This window comes from Corythoichthys intestinalis, chromosome 1, assembly GCF_030265065.1.
Source record: "Corythoichthys intestinalis isolate RoL2023-P3 chromosome 1, ASM3026506v1, whole genome shotgun sequence".
NCBI lineage: Eukaryota > Metazoa > Chordata > Actinopteri > Syngnathiformes > Syngnathidae > Corythoichthys > Corythoichthys intestinalis.
The window spans coordinates 83,129,667-83,148,643 of NC_080395.1; the positions used below are offsets into that span (position 1 = coordinate 83,129,667).

At 39.3% G+C, this 18,977-nt stretch overlaps 1 protein-coding gene across 1 annotated transcript in view; it reads left to right on the forward strand.

The window, feature by feature from the left end:
* LOC130912634 (zinc finger protein basonuclin-1-like) overlaps positions 1–2,651 on the forward strand; it is a 55,186-nt gene extending 52,535 nt beyond the window's left edge. Inside the window, exon 5 of the mRNA XM_057830756.1 lies at positions 1,891–2,651. Coding sequence (XP_057686739.1) covers positions 1,891–2,647 — 757 coding nt within the window. The 3' untranslated portion in view covers positions 2,648–2,651. The remainder of the gene's footprint in view (positions 1–1,890) is intronic.
* Positions 2,652–18,977: the final 16,326 nt, after the last annotated feature.

The following is an 18,977-nucleotide window of genomic DNA, read 5'->3' on the forward strand; positions in this document are numbered from 1 at the left end:
AGGAAAAAAGTCGGGAGCGAAGGGCCTTGCTCGGGTGAAAATGGCTGTGAGTGAATGAGTTAATGATGATCAAATTCACTGTCAGCACCTGTAATCAAGGTATTTAAAAATTTAAAGATTAAGTTGGACAATTGAAAGGACAAAGATGTAGCAATAAGCAGGTAAAGGACAATGAAGAGGACCCAGAAATTCTATAGCATGCCCTCAAAGCAGTGATGAGAGGAAGGGGGGACCTCATTTGCCACACTTGCAAAACAGGGGAGACTGGAAACATATCAGAAACAAACTAGAGAATGAAAACAAAAGGAACAACAACATAAAGGGACAAATGATCCATATTTATTGAATGAGATGAAAAATATTCCAAATTTTGTTTGACAGTATTTTATTAGACGAGGTGGAAAAGAAGGCAAGTTTCCAAAAACAAACTTGATGGGGGGAGGGAGGGTATCCAAAGCCGCTAAAAGACAGCACCAACAGTATTAATAAAAAACATCCTGCATAATTTACTCCAAAAAATTGAGGTAACAATTTACACTCAGTTTGATTTGTGTAAAATAAGTTAGTAAATATTACCTAAATGCATCAACAATAATATACTTAAATAATTTAAGGTTTACTTAACCTTTTGAAACTTATCACAGTATATCACTTAATAACTATTAAAACTGAGTATTATTTATTAATGATGGAAGTGTAGTGTATTGTATATTTTACCTTTTTTTTTTTTTTTTAATTAAAAAAAAAAATTAAATATCTTAACTTAATTATTACTATTGTAGATCAGGTTTGTTTTACCCCAAAGTCATTGCACACAAAAGAGAAGCACTTGATTGTCAATTGTTTTTTTTTTATTGCCCATTTGGTCATTACATTTAACAAATTGTCTGCCCATAATAAATTGCATGCAAACACCTTTTCATCCTAGTATGAGTTAAAGTACAGTATTAACTAATGAGTGAAGAACACGAGGGCATTAGTCCAAAACAAGTAATATGCAAACAACAGTTTTAACTGGTCAGTGAAAAACATGAGTGCATCAAACCTCTTTCAGTTTGAGATACAAATAAGGCATAAATGCTGTACCATAGACGTTTTAACCCCACAGGAGTGCTATGTTGTAGCATGTTAAAACTACAGTGCAAAATATCTTCATGAAATTAGTTTGAAAATTTAAGAAACAAATGTAAATGAAATACATTAATAGCGGAAATAGATCTGGAGCAGGGGTCACCAACTCCAGTCTTCGAGGGCACCTAACTAGTCTATTTTCCACATCTCCCTTCTCCAAAACACCTGAATCAAATAATCAGGATCATTATCAGCAGGGGGGAAAGTGGGCCGGAACGGTACGGAATGCCATTACGGTGTAGGATTTGGGGCCGGAAAGCCGTTCCGGTATACGGTGCTTTGATTCCAAAAATATGACTGCAACTAAACAACTCAATAACCATTTAAAATAAAATAGCAACTAAGGCAAGAATAATGAAAAACAAGAGGTCTCACGCTGGCAATCAGGCATTAAACATCAGAAAATGCTCGCGAACCTACAAACTTCTTTCATAGGCACACAGTTGAATGATATACACACACACACACCCACACGCACACACACACACACCCACACACACACACACACATATATGTAATATATATAGATATGTTTTTTTTTTTTTTTTTTTTTTTAAATAACATCACCAGCCACCCCTCCAAAAAGAGGTGATCCCCCTTCAAGGATTGAAACTGCTTGATTAATCATTAGAAACCCAGAGGAAAAGCACTTTGTCACGTTGTCACATCCCAAGATTGTAGTGACCAGTAAAATAATGTTAAAATGCTCACTGCGTGAATAATCCTGTTGAATTGAAATGCTGATATTTTTTCCTGCAGGCACAGTGCAAATTTCTACCTTTATCACAAGCTGAAGACCAAAGACCATGAAAACCAGAAAAACTTCCTCTACGCTTATTCAACGTGCTGCAAAGAGAGAGAATGTGTTCCCATGGATGACTGCCAGAACCAAGATCTTGGTTACCAAGACCCCACATGTCAGAAAAATGTGACATTTGGAGGACACAATAACATGGGTTTGGTATACCCAATTAGCAAATTTCCTGCACCCTTAGAAATGACTGAAACGTTTAATAAAGCAGATGTGCGATTTTTAAAAGGGGGGAGTGACGATAGCAAAGTACTGAATCCGAGCAGTTCTTCTATTCCAACTCACTGCAGCAAGAATGGTCGATATTGCTGGGAAAATGATGTTGACATTGAGGAAGGAGCTAGACCTGATGAGAATTTGAAGGTGTTCCATATGAAGGACAGTGATGGTAGCTTTATTGGGAAGACTATGGGAGGTACATTCTTACATAGGGAAGGCGAGCTCTTGAATAGTGTTGGAGAAGCACATAAAGTACTTCGATTTGGATCTCCTATTACCTGCCACATTTGCCAAAAGGTCTACAGTAACAAAGGGGTATTCAGAGCTCACTATAAGACTGTTCATTTGAAAATGCTTCATAAATGTAAAATTCCTGGGTGTGAGACAACATTTTCTTCAGTACGCAGTAGAAACAGGCATAGCCAGAACTCAAACCTCCACAGAAAAGTAATGGAAAGCAAATGTTCCTCTATAGACAAGGCATAGACATTGAGACACATTTAACTTTGAAGCAACTGTAAGAATCTCCGATTAGGACTTCTAAAATTTGAGTCTAGCTAGAAAGTGTTTGGAGGCAAAGAAAATGAAGAACACTGTATACAGGAAAAAAAAAACCAAACAAACGAAAAATACATGTTACTGTGTAAGTAGACTTGGTTGTATACAGTTCATATGATGTGATTTCAGTTGGTAGTAAGATTATCTTGAGTTTAGTCTGTTCCTGGTGGTTTGGTATTCGATTATTTTATACATGTGCGCATTGTGAACATTTTGATGAAAACACAAACACCAGCGCACAGAATGAACCGTCTAAATTAGGGGTCGGGAACCTTGTTGACCGGGAGAGCCAAAACACCGTACACATTTTAAATGTGATTCCACAAGAGCCATACAGTGTGTGTGTGTGTGTCTATGTGTGTATATATTCAATGGGGCAAATAAGTATTTAGTCAACCACTAATTGTGCAAGTTCTCCCACTTCAAAATATTAGAGAGGCCTGTAATTGTCCACATGGGTAAACCTCAACCATGAGAGACAGAATGTGGAAAAAAAACTGAAATTCACATTGTTTGATTTTTAAAGAATTTATTTGCAAATCATGGTAGAAAATAAGTATTTGGTCAATACCAAAAGTTCATCTCAATTCTTTGTCATGTACCCTTAGTTGGCAATAACGGAGGCCAAACATTTTCTGTAACTCTTCACAAGCTTTTCACGCACTGCTGCTGGTATTTTGGCCCATTCCTCCATGCAGATCTCCTCTAGAGCAGTGATGTTTTGGGGCTGTCGTTGGGCAACACGGACTTTCAACTCCCTCCACAGATATTCTATGGGGTTGAGATCTGGAGACTGGCTACGCCACTCCAGGACCTTGAAATGCTTCTTACGAAGCCACTCCTTTGTTGCCCTGGCTCTGTGTTTGGGATCATTGTCATGCTGAAAGACCCAGCCACGTCTCATCTTCAATGCCCTTGCTGATGGAAGGAGATTTTCACTCAAAATCTCTCGATACATGGCCCCATTTATTCTTTCCTTTACACAGATCAGTCGTCCTGGTTCCTTTGCAGAAAAACAGCCCCAAAGCATGATGTTTCCACCCCCATGCTTCACAGTGGGTATCGTGTTCTTCGGATGCAATTCAGTATTCTTTCTCCTCCAAACACGAGAACCTGTGTTTCTACCAAAAACTTCTATTTTAGTTTCATCTGACCATAACAAATTCTTCCAGTCCTCTTCTGGATCATCCAAAAATTCTCTAGTGAACCGCAGATGGCCTGGACGTGTACTGTCTTCAGGAGGGGGACACGTATGGCAGTGCCGGATTTGAGTCCCTGGCGGTACATTGTGTTACTGATAGTAGCCTTTGTTACTGTGGTCCCAGCTCTCTGTAGGTCATTCACTAGGTCCCCCCGTGTGGTTCTGGGATTTTTGCTCACCGTTCTTGTTATCATTTTGACGCCACGGGGTGAGATCTTGCATGGAGCCCCAGATCGAGGAAGATTATCAGTGGTCTTGTATGTTTTCCATTTTCTAATAATTGTTCTTACAGTCGATTTCTTTACACCAAGCGTTTTACCTATTGCAGATTTAGTCTTCCCAGCCTGGTGCAGGTCTACAATTTTGTCTCTGGTGTCCTTCGACAGCTCTTTGGGCTTGGCCAGAGTGGAGTTTGGAGTGTGACTGACTGAGCTTGTGGACAGGTGTCTTTTATACCGATAATGAGTTAAAAGAGGTGCCATTAATACAGGTAATGAGTGGAGCCTCGTTGGACCTTTTTAGAATTCGTTAGAAGAAATTAGACCTCTTTGACAGCCAGAAATCTTGCTTGTTTGCAGGTGACCAAATACTTATTTTCCACTCTAATTTGGAAATAAATTCTTTAAAAATCAAACAATGTGATTTTCTGTTTTTTCCCCACATTCTGTCTCTCATGGTTGAGGTTTACACATGTTGACAATTACAAGCCTCTCTAATCTTTTCAAGTAGGAGAGCTTGCACAATTGGTGGTTGATTAAATACTTATTTGCCCCACTGTACGTATATATACTTATATACAGGTAGTCCCTGGGTTACGATGTGCCCGACTTACATGATTTCAACTTTGCGATGTCTGAGTCTCGTCTGGCATTCTGTCACCAGTTTTTTTTTTTTTTTAGTCACGTAAACTACCTAGTTCCCATTGCCGTTCTTCATAACCCCCTGGTGCGTTGTCGTTTCTTGGAACCGCAATAGAGTCTGGCAAACGTCCCGCAGATCAAATTCCCAGGGAGGAGCAAGCCACGACAAACAGACAGCGGAGTGGACCAATGACCGACGGGCGGACGTGACGATGGTAAAGCGACAAGAAACTCTAGCGCGAGGAAGCACATCTTCTTTTAAAAGAAATGCCTCCAGTGCTGTAAGTTGCTGGGGTTTTAGCGACTCGATGTGTATTTGGTCATTTAAAACTGAATTTACAGTGGATTGGAACATATTCTCGGCCTTCCCGTTCACCATCTATGTCAGGGGTCCCCAAACTATGGCCCACGGGCCTTATCCGGCCCCCTGAACAAAAAAAAAATTTTTTTTTAAATTTTTTTTCAATAGTGTTATTTATTTCCTGGCTTTTTCTGTGAAGAACCCAGAGAGGGTTATTTGGTTATTTTCTATTTAATTAATAGTGTTATTATTATCTAATATTATTATTTTTATTTTATTTACTTTTGTTCCGTGAAGAATTCAGAAAGGGTTACTTGATTGTAGCTTTCCGAAAAACAATACATTTTTACTAGGACTATCAAAATTATCGCGTTAACGGGCGGTAATTAATTTTTTAAATTAATCATTTAAAAATATTTGGCGCAATTAACGCACATGCCCGGCTCAAACAGATTAAAATGAAAGCACAGTGCAATGTCAACTTCCTACTTGTGTTTTTTGGAGTTTTGTCACCCTCTGCTGCCGCTTGGGTGCGACTGATTTTATGGGCTTAAGCACCCATGAGCATTGAGTAATTATTGACATCAACAATGGCGGGCTACTAGTTTATTTTTTGATTGAACATTTTACAAATTTTATTAAAACAAAAACCTTAAGATGGGTTATAATATAAAATTTCTATAACTTGTACAAACATTTTTTTCAAGTCTTTCTATCCATGGATCGCTTTAACAGAATGTTAATAATGTTAATGCCATCTCGTTGATTTATTGTTATAATAAACAAATACACTACTTATGTACCGTATGTTGAATGTATATATCCATCTTGTGTTTTATATTTCCATTTCAACAATAATTTACAGAAAAATATGACATATTTTAGAGATTGTTTGAATTTCGATTAATTAGGATTAATTAATTTTTGAGCTGTAATTAACTCGATTAAAAATTTTAATCGTTTGAAAGCCTTAATTTTTAAATTTAGGCACTCCTGCAATTGTCACACCATTTCTGTTACAAACTGACCCCGGCCCCGCATTAGAAAAGGGAAAAGTTGTGTGGGCCTCACAGGAAAAAGTTTGGGGACCCCTGATCTATGTTGTTGTGGAGACGACTTCCGACGCGCAAGAGTGACGTTGCTCGTTAAGAACATGTCACGCAAATAAATGAATCTGATTGCACGGATACGTTCGTTCTGGCTGAAGGAGCCAATGTGGACCTGGGTCTCAGACTGTTCTCTCTGTGTTTATAAAATACAGGGAGAACAGTGTGGCCGTGCCAGGCAAGCGTTGTCGCCGTCCTGCAGTTCCTGACAGCGTCAAGTCCCACTTCCTTGTTCTCATGCTGCTGCTTCTCTCACAGCGCCAACACCTTTTGCGAGTCCCGATCCATTTTTTTTAGTTCGGAGGGCGGGCTTGAGTTGAGCGTCACTTTCTTCAAGCAAAGCAACTCACTCGCAAGTAAAGCCCCAATAGTCGATGAATACAACGGTATTTAACACAACGTACCTCATAGTATCTGATTTTTTTTTACTGTATTTTATTAATATGACGTATAATTCATATTTTTGGATTGATATTTTGAGATTTAGGGAGTATTTTGAGGTGCTTAAAGGGTTAATTTTGACTTATGTGGAAATTCGGGTTATATTGCCAGCGTAGGAACATAGGTAGTTGTTTTTTTTTTTTTTTATTATTATATTTTGTCAAGTTCAAAATTAGATCCTTAGGTAGACATTGTAAAATTGCCCAAAAATAAGGAGAGAAGACACTCAGTTTTCTTGGCCAAGGAGGTCAAACATGTGGCTCTTTAGCCACCAAGATTGATCTAAAGGAAAAAAAACCCTCCTTGGTATTTTATTTAGGGGTTTTCCCTGAACAAAATGGGCGTCGCACTGAGGGAGGGGAAAGCAAGCTAGCGACACCCATGTGGTTTTTTATTGGCTATGTGTGTGCATGTAGGTGGAATTTAAGTGATACACGTGTGTGGAGCAAGAGCTTATGTAAACCAGGGGTTCCCAACCTATTCCACTAAGGCACACTGTGGGTGCAGGATTTCATTCTTACCAAACAAGATGACAACACTTTTTCCCCAATCTGTTGTTTTACAAGTGCAATCAGTTGATTGCAGTCAGGTGTGGCTTGTTTTAGCAGAAGCCTCATTGGTTCAACTGTCTCTGCTGGATCGGCTGGAACAAAAACCAGGACCCACAGTGTGCCTTGAGGACTGGGTTGAAAACCCCTGATGTAAACAATCAAAACAATCATATAAACAGTCAAAATAATATATAAGCAGTCAAAATAATGCAGACACTTTTAGTTATGCAACGTTAAACAATCAGCAGAATAGTCCAAACACTTCCAGTTGTGCACCGCTGTGGCCCTGGAAGATGTCCTCGGATGGAAAATCGTCCTCGAAGGGCTAGGCGAAAGTCCAAACCCCAGGTGCTGGGGTTGTCTGGAAGGTCTAGTTATGCAACGGCGCGGCCATGAAGCCACTCCGACCCTCTTTCTACACTTTGTAACACTTAAGCATTATACTACAATCTGGTATAGCAAGCAATGATCATTTACTGGTTATATATGTAAGAAAAATATGGCAATATGTATTATTTATGGTATATATGAGCATAAGCATAACTAGAAGTAAGAAGAATATGGCAGTATGTATTATTTAAGGTATATATGAGCATAAGCAAATATTCAATCAACCAACCAAGGAAACATTTAATGAATCAAACCCCGATAATTATCTTAACATTTCCCGCCTGTTTATTCAATATTTGCGACAAAAACATCATCAAAAAGAACCTCCTAAAAAAGGCTTTATTCAATCGAATCATTAGACATGTCGACGCATATTGTCGCCACCCGGAGTTGGAGGCGTTGGCGGGGTCTGAAAGAAAGTTTCCGGAATGGAGAAACCTTCATTGTCATCGCCGTCGTCAGGGAGATCGTCACCATTGAGAGCCACTTCGCAAACTACAAACTCCGTATGGGCACCTGTGTCATACTCCTCTCCCAGGGCCAAAAGGGGTATAATTCCTGTAAACGAGGATCTATAGTCGCGGAAACAAACCGGTGAAGTACAACACGAATGCAGGGAATGCAACAACAACCACATAATCCCAGAGCCATCAGGAACACTGTCACAGAGACTAGAATAGTATACAGCTTTGACCTATACTTACCGAACGTTGCTTCCCACCAACTGGACACATCGGGGGTCCACTCCCCAGAGTGACCCTACATCGTTCTACCAGGGGAGCTGATTGCTCTGAGGGCCTTGTGGAAGTTCTCCTCATTAGAGGAGATAGCGTTTGGAACAAATGTCGATGTGACCACAAACGCCGCCTTTTTCGGCTAGCAACATGTCCACGGCCACCCTGGTTTGGAACGCCATGAGAGAGGTGGCATCCAGCAGGTGTTTTATGGCTGTAAAGGCAATCTCTGAATTGTTATTAAGTCTCTGGAGATTAAAATGGATGTAGTTGATCCTCTCAACATTCTTATTAACAGTGATCCAAGGGAGTATAGATTCAAAACCCGAGGCAATTGGGTTAGCCAACCTACACTCACTCGGCACACCACGGGGAACTCCGATCGCATCTATGTAAGTTGGTTCAACTGCCCACTGGGCACTACGTTTATTAACACGCAACTTAGAGGGGTCAAACTTTGATGTTGCGTCCAGGATATCTGTAGCCGAAACAGGATAAATAGACACTGGTAAGAGTAATGACACAAGTGCACATACCCCCACTGAGTTCCTTAGGGTGTCGTAGAGCCTGCTGCCACCGCACCACCACCATACGTCACTACGCGGCACTAAGGGACTCGTTTGATACACGGTCGTCTTACACCATGAGGGATCTAGATTCCCCACTGTGCTCAATGACCCTGAAAGTTCAATACAGGAAAAGTTAGCCATTGCAACTTTGTCGGAGAATATAGGCTTTTCCTTCGCAGCTTTGGTTAGTGGATATACCCCATCCCATTTCTTGCAAGCCTTACTCAATATGGTTCTAGTCATAACTTCCAGAAGGCAATGTGGCGGAAGGAGAGCTGGCACTACGCGCAACATACATACAACACAGCTAGAATTAACCATTCTTCCAGCAGCTTCCGTTAACAAAAGCCAGTTATTAGCTTGTTGAGTAACCCCAGTAACCGCTACCATTCTATCATCGACAGTAACTTTATTTGTTGCCTTTACTATCAACCCAGACGGCTTAGTCTCTACATTTTTACTCAAGGGCCTGGCCTCCACTGGGTCTCCCAATAAGGAGGATACACAGACGATTAGGAGATGAAAAGGATCTCCTCTTGGGTCAGTCCATCCTTCGTATGGGGAGAGGAAAAAATAAAGACAAGGTTTATTACCACAATTCCATTTTCCGGACCTAATTTGTATTTGAATTCCCGGCTCTAAACAAGTTAAATTGATTTGAGGGCGAATGGAAGTGGCACAGGTGTCGGAGGTCCAATCAGCCCATTTGTGACCGTCCTCCGCCACCAGCGCCCTCCAGGCCCTCCTTTTAGCCGTCACATACCAAGTAGTTTTCTGACCGTAACTTTGTGCATCGCGAGCGTGAAAAGATGACTACATAGGTGATCAAGAGATTTCTTGCCCACCTCAGCAGTGTCATGTCGACCGAGTTCCCCTAAACAGGAAGAGCGCCCTGGATTTGCTTAATACCTCTGATGCTTAATACCTCTCTTCACTGACCTGCAGTATTTATGAGCACTATAAGCTCACCCCCACCGTTCAGTCAGACTTCAGTTAGATAGCTGCTCGACCTTGGGACTCGGTTGAGATGACCTTTTTGCAGTGGGCAAGGTGAACCCCGGTTTCCCTCTCTGCGATCTTTACGGCTGTAGGAGCCGTGAGGAGCTCTTGGTGTTTTCTTTTGATGCTGCAGATCAAGACCCAATCTCCAGTGAACACCAGGTCATTCTGCTGGGAAGAGTCAGAATCAACTTGTGGCAAACACAAATCCTGTCTCACTTCCAATGTCTTTCGCATATAATCGGCTAAATTAGCTTCTTCATCTATTTCCCACTTAGTGGAGAAAATCGGTAACCGGTATGGTCTCCCGAAGAGAATTTCAAAAAGTGTTAATCCCGACGTACTAGTAATATTAATATGTAACTTTACAAGATCCAAACACTGTGTCCATGGTTTTTTCGTTTCCTCAATGCATTCCTTTAATCTATTTTTAATAGTACCGTTCATTCTTTCCACCAAACCCGCGCTTTGAGGATGCCATTCACAGTGATTTTTTAAGGAAATGCAAAACAATTTCCCAATCTTATCGATTACTGTGTTTACAAAATGCGTTCCATAATCATTTTAAATCTAAGTGTTTTAAATCAATATTTGCAAAAAAGTCTGAAGATTGAGATTCCTTATTTTTGATCAGCAAAAGAACTATTTAAAAAGCAAGTTTTAATAAATGTAGGAATATTTGCATTCTATTAGAAAATACTGTAATATGCCTCAATGAATAAAACACAAGCAGCAGGGAATAGACACTTACCAATTATCAATGAACAAGATTTGTCAATACTCAACAAAACATTAATCTTCTGATTCATGCATTTTTAAACTAAATCGTATCAGTGCAAACACTCCAGTTTAAGATCTCCTGCGAATGCACAGTCTTCAGAAGCGGGGCTCGTAACAGTATATTACAGTATGTTACAAATATCACATTATACTGCTCAAAGCTATACACAATGCAAATATTAATATAGTACTCTACCTTCTGTGTTCAGCCGAGTACATGTGTGTCAGAATTATTTTTTTGTGTTCACAGTCTACATTGTGTGCAAAGTTACATTACTAGCAGAATAAAGAGCAAGGGGAAAAAAAAGAACACTGGATGAGGCAAAGACTGACGCGATAGGAGCTGGGTCAGCTTTGCCTTCTGAATTGCACAGCGCTAGCCAATTAAGGGAAATAGCATTTTTGCTAACATCCTAATAAATAATCATAGACATGCCTGCTTCTATTGTTTTACTACATCATTAGAAATAAAGTGATTAAAACCATATTGTAACCAACAATAAAGTACATCTAAAATATGAGTGCATGGGAAAAAATGTTTGTGTGGGCAGACAAAAGAGCCCTTCTATGCAAGAAATTAGTGACTAAGACTTAAGAGACCACCATGCTGACAGTTGACAAACCAAGTCACACCCTTGCCATATACATAATAATGGATGGGCATAAAGTTATAAACTAACGATGCCCGCTCCTGGCTGATGCCGAAAGAAGATAATCAGCGTCAACCCGACAATAGTGACCGTAAACTCTTTTTCCCAATCCAAGACTGATGACACGTGGGACAACACCCTAACATCCCTTCCCATCTGAACCCCCGCCATCTGTCACCATCAAAAAGTAAACAAGTAAAACTTCTGGATGCATGCTGCTAGAATAGGACCCTGGGCCCAGTTTTCTTCCTCTGTTTTCCTAAAAGTTTTCATTGTTGTTCTTGTTATTTTTAACTGTTCTTGACTTGGATTAAATTGTTAATCTTTTGGAAAGTCGTCATTAGATCTTTACTTCAGATGATCAAAGTCAGTGTTCTAGTAGTCAGATATGGTTACAACATCAACACGTAGCGTAAAAGTTCATTTGCCAAGACCACCTACGCAACTAATCTAAACTAAAGTTGGCAAAGTAGTGTTACAATCTAAACAGAAGTACAATAATAATATATGTAAAACATATATACACATTACTTGTATTAGCGGACACCAAGTGTGTCACTTACAGCCTGTTTGTCTATGAAAGGGATCAAATTATGGTAGCGTTTAGACCCCGCAGTCCATATGACCAGCACCCCAAACTGATGCTACCGTGGAGGTCCAAAAGTACCTACCTGAAACAGAATATTGATAGTATGAAAGCTCAGTTGGTGTACTGGGAGACACCAAAAAACACACAACCACATTTATATAAACTGGCATTTGCTTTTCTCTGCACTCCAGCTTCATCTGTGCCCAATAGTGATGTGTCGTTCGCGAACGAACAGGCTCTTAGAGCCGGCTCTATGAAGTGAACAACGGGAGCCGGCTCCTATTGGGAGCCGACTTTTTTTATTTTTCCTGTTTTTTTCACCCCTTTGGTTAAAGCCGCACGTGATTGGTCAAGATCCGTGGTAGAAAAGGGAGGAAAGGGTTACACACACACACGCTGCAGTGAGCAGAAGGGGGAGGGGTTAGATATATACTAATATATATATATATATAATATACTTAGATAATATATGGTTATGATATGTTTTTTCTTAATGCCAATCTTTGCTAAAGACTAGCTAAAACTTTTACCTGGATGCTGCTTTTTTCTTTTTTTTGTTGTTCTTTTTTTGTGTGCAAATTTTAATTTATAACTTGTTGTGTGGTAATCAACGCGTATGTTGTTTTACTGTAAAAAGTTAAAAGCTTATCAATATACACAATCAGAGATTGAAACTTTTTGTTGACCTTGTTTTGAGATGGGTCTTTGTTTTTGTTCTTTATAATTTATTTTTTGTAGCACTCCATGTTGAGTATGTTCAGAAGAATATGAATAAAGCCATATAAATAATAAATATTTGATATACTGTATATTTTTTATATTAGTAATTTGTTTTGCATATAATTTTACATTATTTTTGGTAGTAAATCAATTTAAGCAACAAAAAAACTGAGGAGCCATTTGGGAGCCGAAAGAGCCGGAATTCCCATCACTAGTGCCCTGTGAAAAAATCTAAAGCTGATGAAATACTTTCAAAAAAAAAAAACAAAAAAAAAACGTTTAATGGCAAAAACCGTGGGAAAGCTGTTATTTTTAAATAAAAATGAATAACAGTTAACAACCCTACAGCACTGGTTACATTATGTCTTCATATAGTAACACAAGCATATTCATATAATTTTCCTAAACAAATCACCATAGAATTCTCTGTTGAATTCACTGTTGACACTTGAGTTTATAGAACACTTGATGGCGCCATAGAGCAATTAACCAATGAAGCTTTGAACCATGTGCAAACCAGTTGCCTGCAAAGAAGCTTAATTTGGACTCTCCGTCTCCTGGTCAGATAACACCACATCAACCATCAATCAAGAAGGCTCAGCAGCTGCTGCACTTCCTGCGAGTCTAAACAGACTGGCTGACATCACACATATCATGGCTCACACAGGTGCAACACCAGTCAGTGAGCTCCCTGTCCCAGCCAGCTGAGGACCCACTTCTGCCACTTCCCGTGCACGCCACAAAGTCAACATATGTACAAAGTCTATTGAGTGATGTACCATGCAGTGTTTGTTTTGTAACTTCACAATTCTGGACACACAATTTTTGTGTTGTAATGGCAAGTAGGTACTGCTTCTTTTGGTTACAGGTTCACATAAAAAGAGAACACGATAGACTGTGGAGATGAACTTGAAAAAGAGTTCCTCACCAACAACACCGAATCCAAGTCCATTTCTGCAGACTTTGCAAGACATTCTGGACACACTTCCAAAGTCGAAGCAGCTTGAGCTACAGTTCAAAATCCACAAAATGGCATTTGAGTTTTTGCAGCCACAAGACAGCTCTGAATACCTTTTTGTTTTTTCCCCAGCCAAGTGCATGCTTGTCAGTTGTTTTTTTCACCTGTTCCAAATGTTTTCAACTATGTATGTGTGTTTTTGATTGACTGGGCAAGTAAAGTGCTGGATCTCTTTCGCAGTTTGGTCTTTTACTTTACTTTTACTACAATCAGAAGAATAATAAATTCCTTGACCAAAAAATGAACATGACAAAAGGAAGAAGTGTCTATGTAAGCATAGATGAATGATTTGCATTCCTCTACATATTGTGGCAGAGGTTCTGCACGAAGAATATTAAGGTAAAATTAGATTTCATTTTTCTGATCTTCAGCTATTGATAACTTATATATGAGGTAATTGTTAATACCCTGCTCAGCTGGCCTGGGAATGCCTTGGGATCCCGCCGGAGGAGCTGGTTGAAGTGGCTGGGAAGAGGGAAGTCTGGGCTTCCCTGCTAAACCTGCTGCCCCTGCGACCCGACCCTGGATTAAGCGGCAGATGATGGATGGAAGTATTGTTAATGCCTTGTTGCTTCAAAAATAAGACTTGTAAATGTACTTATAGTTTTGCTTTTATGTAGATGCCAAATCAAGTTGAGAAGATTTCAATTCATCAAAAAAAAAAAAATCAAAATAAATGAAGTTAATCCCCACAAAAGAAATAATCCATATCATTTTATGTACAAGTGAATAGCAAAATAGGTTTTTGAGGTTAGATAGGTTCTGGTGGCTCTTTGCACAAGGGATATTGTGATGCATTTGATAGTTTTTATGATTTGAGATTTTTTTTTGGTTTGTATTTTTGCACTGGATGGTTTGGCACTTTTTGTTGTAGATTTTACAATGATAAAGATTGTACTGTATTGCATTGTATTGAGAGTTTGTATTAGTGATGTGATAGTCTGTTTGGACATGCCACCTGTCAACTTACAAGTTTACTGCACACATAAAGGACAACCAAAGCTACCATCAATCCTCACGGTCGACATCTTTGGTTGTTCTCTACATCTGGGTGTACTGGATATAAAAAAACGGGTGAAGTGAAAGTTCTTGTTTTTCCTCTTGAACCGGAATCCCGCGAAACCAAACAACGTCCGGTTCAAGAAGAAGAAGAAGACGAACTTCTGCTTAAAAGCGACGTAACGTTGCTGTGAATACAAAACAACATTTGGCGATGGGCATAGCAGAGTGACGTGATATCACGCGACAAATTGTGGCCAATGTGAACGCAGAATGAGGGTCTGCTGGGAACATTTGGCAGAATCCCCTGTCAGAATGAGCTTCAACACCCCCACCTCCGGCAGAACTTCTTCCTTGTCCCAGGGGAGGTGGGAGACATTGAGTCAGAGTCAGCCAAGTTCCGCACTTCCATTGTAGAGGAGCTGTGGCCGAAAGGTGGTTGCCCATAGCAAAGCAAAATTGACGATGAGATCTCGTTCATGTCTCATTTACATCTCCGAGAAGTGAATAAGTATCAATCGAGCAACGATTGAGACCAGAAGTTTTCTCAGTTTTCTCAAATTTGTCTCGTGAGAAATAAGTCTCATAGTGAGCATTGCGTGAGAAGGTTTTGAGAAATAATTCCAGTGGCACGATTTCTCAATAATTTCTTACAGCTGTCTCCTTTCAATATCTCACCAAGAGACAACTATGAGCTCTTGTGTTGATCTCAAACGCGTCTCAATTTGATCTCCCTTACTTGTACTCAGGATCTCAGTCATCTCTCAGTGAAAGATATAGATGAGCAAAGTATTTTATTTCTTAAACTTGTCTCAAAGCTGCCTCCTTTCCTGATCATGCCAAGCAGCCCTTAATAGACATATGCCAGTTACAAATATTTCTCAATTTGATCTTTTAGTCTGCAATTGCTCATTTTGGGTTTTCAAGATTCTTTCATTGTAAGAAAGAGTAGTGTCTGCTCTGACATGTCCAATCACATCTTATTTCATCTCATGCCAAACTCTGAGAAAATATTATAATCGGTCAAATAATTAAACAACATCTGGTTCATTTGGTTCTTCTTGTTCAATGTAAAAATTAGAGATGTGACCAAAAATTCGGCGCCGAAAACTATCAGCCGCTACAAATGCATTATCTGTTTTTGATTTCGAAGACTGAAAGTTTACCACAAAAAAACAAAAAAACAAAAAGAACCTTCATCCTCTTTTTGATGACATCATCAAAACAGGCAACACGCTGGCTGACAAAGTCTCGCTAAAACTACTGGCTCACAGGCAACATGTCTGCGATTTGGAAGGGTTTTTTTGAAATATGAAAGAAATATAAGTTATTAAATGAACAAAAATATAATAAATTTTCTTCATCGCTGCTACACGCTGTTTCTAAAGTTGCTTTCCATTTATGTGCCACGTCACATCGAGCAGTGTGGCTCAGTGGTAGAGAAGTCATTCCCCAACCCAGAGGTTGTGAGTTCAGCTCTCTGTCCAGTTGAATTCATCTAAGTATCATTGAGCAAGACACTGAACCCCACGTTGTTGCGTCACCAGCAGTTATATGAGGATTATAACTCCCTTTTTAATTAAGAGAATTTCTCTTCTCAAATATTGCTCAAACCTGGCTTTCTCAAATCAACCTCCTTTGTCTCAATGATGTCTTTGCTCAATTTGACTCATCACTTGCTCCTAAGGGTACCCTTAGGAGCACAAACTCAGAAACAAATAAGCAGAGAATGAGATAAATTTGAGATGATCAAATTCGTCTCACGAGACGAGATTAAGCAACAGATGAGTAGCAAATTTTTGCTATGGGTGGTGTCTGTCGTAGCGGCAATCCGAAAACCTGCTGGTGGACACCAGCCGTAAGGATGTATGTATATATATATATATATATATATATATATACATATATATACATATATATATATATATTTTTTTTTTTTTTTTTGTCAAACTATATAAAGAAGCCTACCAGGCCTTTCTGACCTGTGGTACTCCAGAGGAAGCTGACATGTACCGGCTGTCAAAGCAGAATGGAGCTTTGGTGGTCGCTGAATCAAAAACTCATGGGAGGAGTTCGGCGAGGCCGAGGAAATTTTGGTCCATCATCAGGCGTCTCAGGAGAGAAAGGCAGTGCACCATTAACACTGCGTATAGTGAAAATGGATGGAAAATATTTAAAACCTGATAAAATCAGTATCCTAATAATTCTTTAGTTGAAAAGAATAAAAAGTTTGAATTTTCCACGAGACGTTTATTTTGAAAATCTCAATTGACGAAATGCTGTAACATGGACACTGGTAAAATGTGTACAACTGTTGTGTTGTGTATACCTGATTGAAGAAGCAAAGCCGTGTGTTTTCGATTGTTCCCAAGCTTTGTTCATTGTTGTGACAAACCGCTTTGCTGAAAGGGACTTAGCTATTAAAGCTTGATTCAGAAATGTCTGAAAATTTGATGGAGTGAAAACTTTCAAGAATCAACATGGCGAGCCACCCACAGACAACCTAATGAACTGTGTCTCACGCAGGAGCGAGACACATCCGCGACTTCTGTTGCAAATCTGTCAACCTGGTAGGGTCCACCATATTTTTTGTTACCCTGCAGAGGATTTTTTTTTTTTTTTGCTTAATCTGGAGCACCAGAAAAAAACAGAAAGACTGGAAATAAGACATTGATACAGCGACCAGACCTATCCATGGGAGCCATTCAGCTCTTGCTGAATTGTTTTGAGTCAACTATTTTTGTCATTTTCATTTATTTATTTTTTTGCATCTGTCTTTAATACTTTATTGTGTTATTGAACTAAAACTTTGATCAACAAAAAACATTTGATGGAAAAAAATTGAATATTGAAACTCAAAATAGAAACCAAATGTTAAGTTATATAATTAAATTAATAAAAATGATTGATTAAAAATTAAAAAAATCTTAAAAACAACAACCGGAGTTGATAAATATATCATACAAATCAAAAACCTAAAAGATAAGTCGGAAGAGTTCAAAGAGAAATTTAACCATTACCAATACGGGAATTTTCCTTTTTTGAAATTTATCATTTTCTATTTTGTCTGTTAATTGTATGTCTATTGTGTGTGTGTGTTTACTGTACAGTGATCCCTCGCTACTTCCCGCTTCATGCTTCGCTCCCTCAGTCCATCGTGGATTTTTTTTTTTCGATTTAAAAAAAAAATACAGATGAGCTGTCCCGAGCCGATCGCGTAGTCTCACTCTCCCTCCCTCTCCCTCCCTCTCCCTGCTCTTTGTTGTTCAAGCTATGGACTTGAGTTGCTCATTAAAGTTAACGATGATTGATAGACGACTTTTGTTTGATCTTGCAACAGATCCCTGGAAACCTCAGCATCAACCTGCTGCATGAGTCAATCATAGTTTAATTTGTTAAACAGTTGCTGTGGCAACTCATTGTGTTTAAGTGAGGAGATGGAGCAGAATTTAGTGGACAAACATTTTTATACTTTATTCTTGTTTAAAAATAATTCTGTAGGACATTAACATGTTTAAAACATATAATTATTACACTTGAAGTGCTTAAAAAACATTTCATAAAATTTACATATACATAAGTTTTCATTCATTCATTTATTTTTCATGTCGCTTCTCCTTACGAGGGTCGTGGGGGTGCTGGAGCCTATCCCAGCTAACTCCGGGCAGGAGGCGGGGTACGCCCTGAATTGGTTGCCAGCCAATCACAGGGCACAATGAGACATACAACCATTCAAGCACACACTCATACCTACAAACAAATTTAGAGTGTTCAATCAGCCTGCTACGCATGTTTTTGGGATGTGGGAGGAAACCGAAGTCCGGAGGACATAGTTTTTTTTTTTTTTTTTTTTTTTTTTTTTTTTTATACTTTGGGGGGAAAAAAGGGAAAAAACATGTTTTATATGTATCTCTTTCCAATGCTAAATTTGAATAAATAAATTTAACACACACAAATACAATAACAAACTAGGCCTGCAAGCAGGACTGAACGGGCCCTCGCAATCTAGCGCAACTCGGACGTCACGCAACTCGGACTGTGTGCAGGTCAGGGTGGTGGCAGATCCTCCTCTCTAATCATCTCATTAGAACCTAACATGCTCGAAAGTCGCCTATTTACATTCCCACACCCAAGAGATAAAAACCCCTATTGGAGAGAGTACTACAAAAAAGGAGCCACTACTGAGCTGTGCAGCCAAGCCCTTATTCAAAACCAAAATTAATCTTCTAACTGGGCCAATTCGACCAAGTGTGCCAACTATTGTGGCTCTATAAGCTCCCTGAGTCTCTGAAAAAAAATATTTCCTTTAAATGGCGAACAAAGGGTCGTCACGGCAACAGACAGAGACAC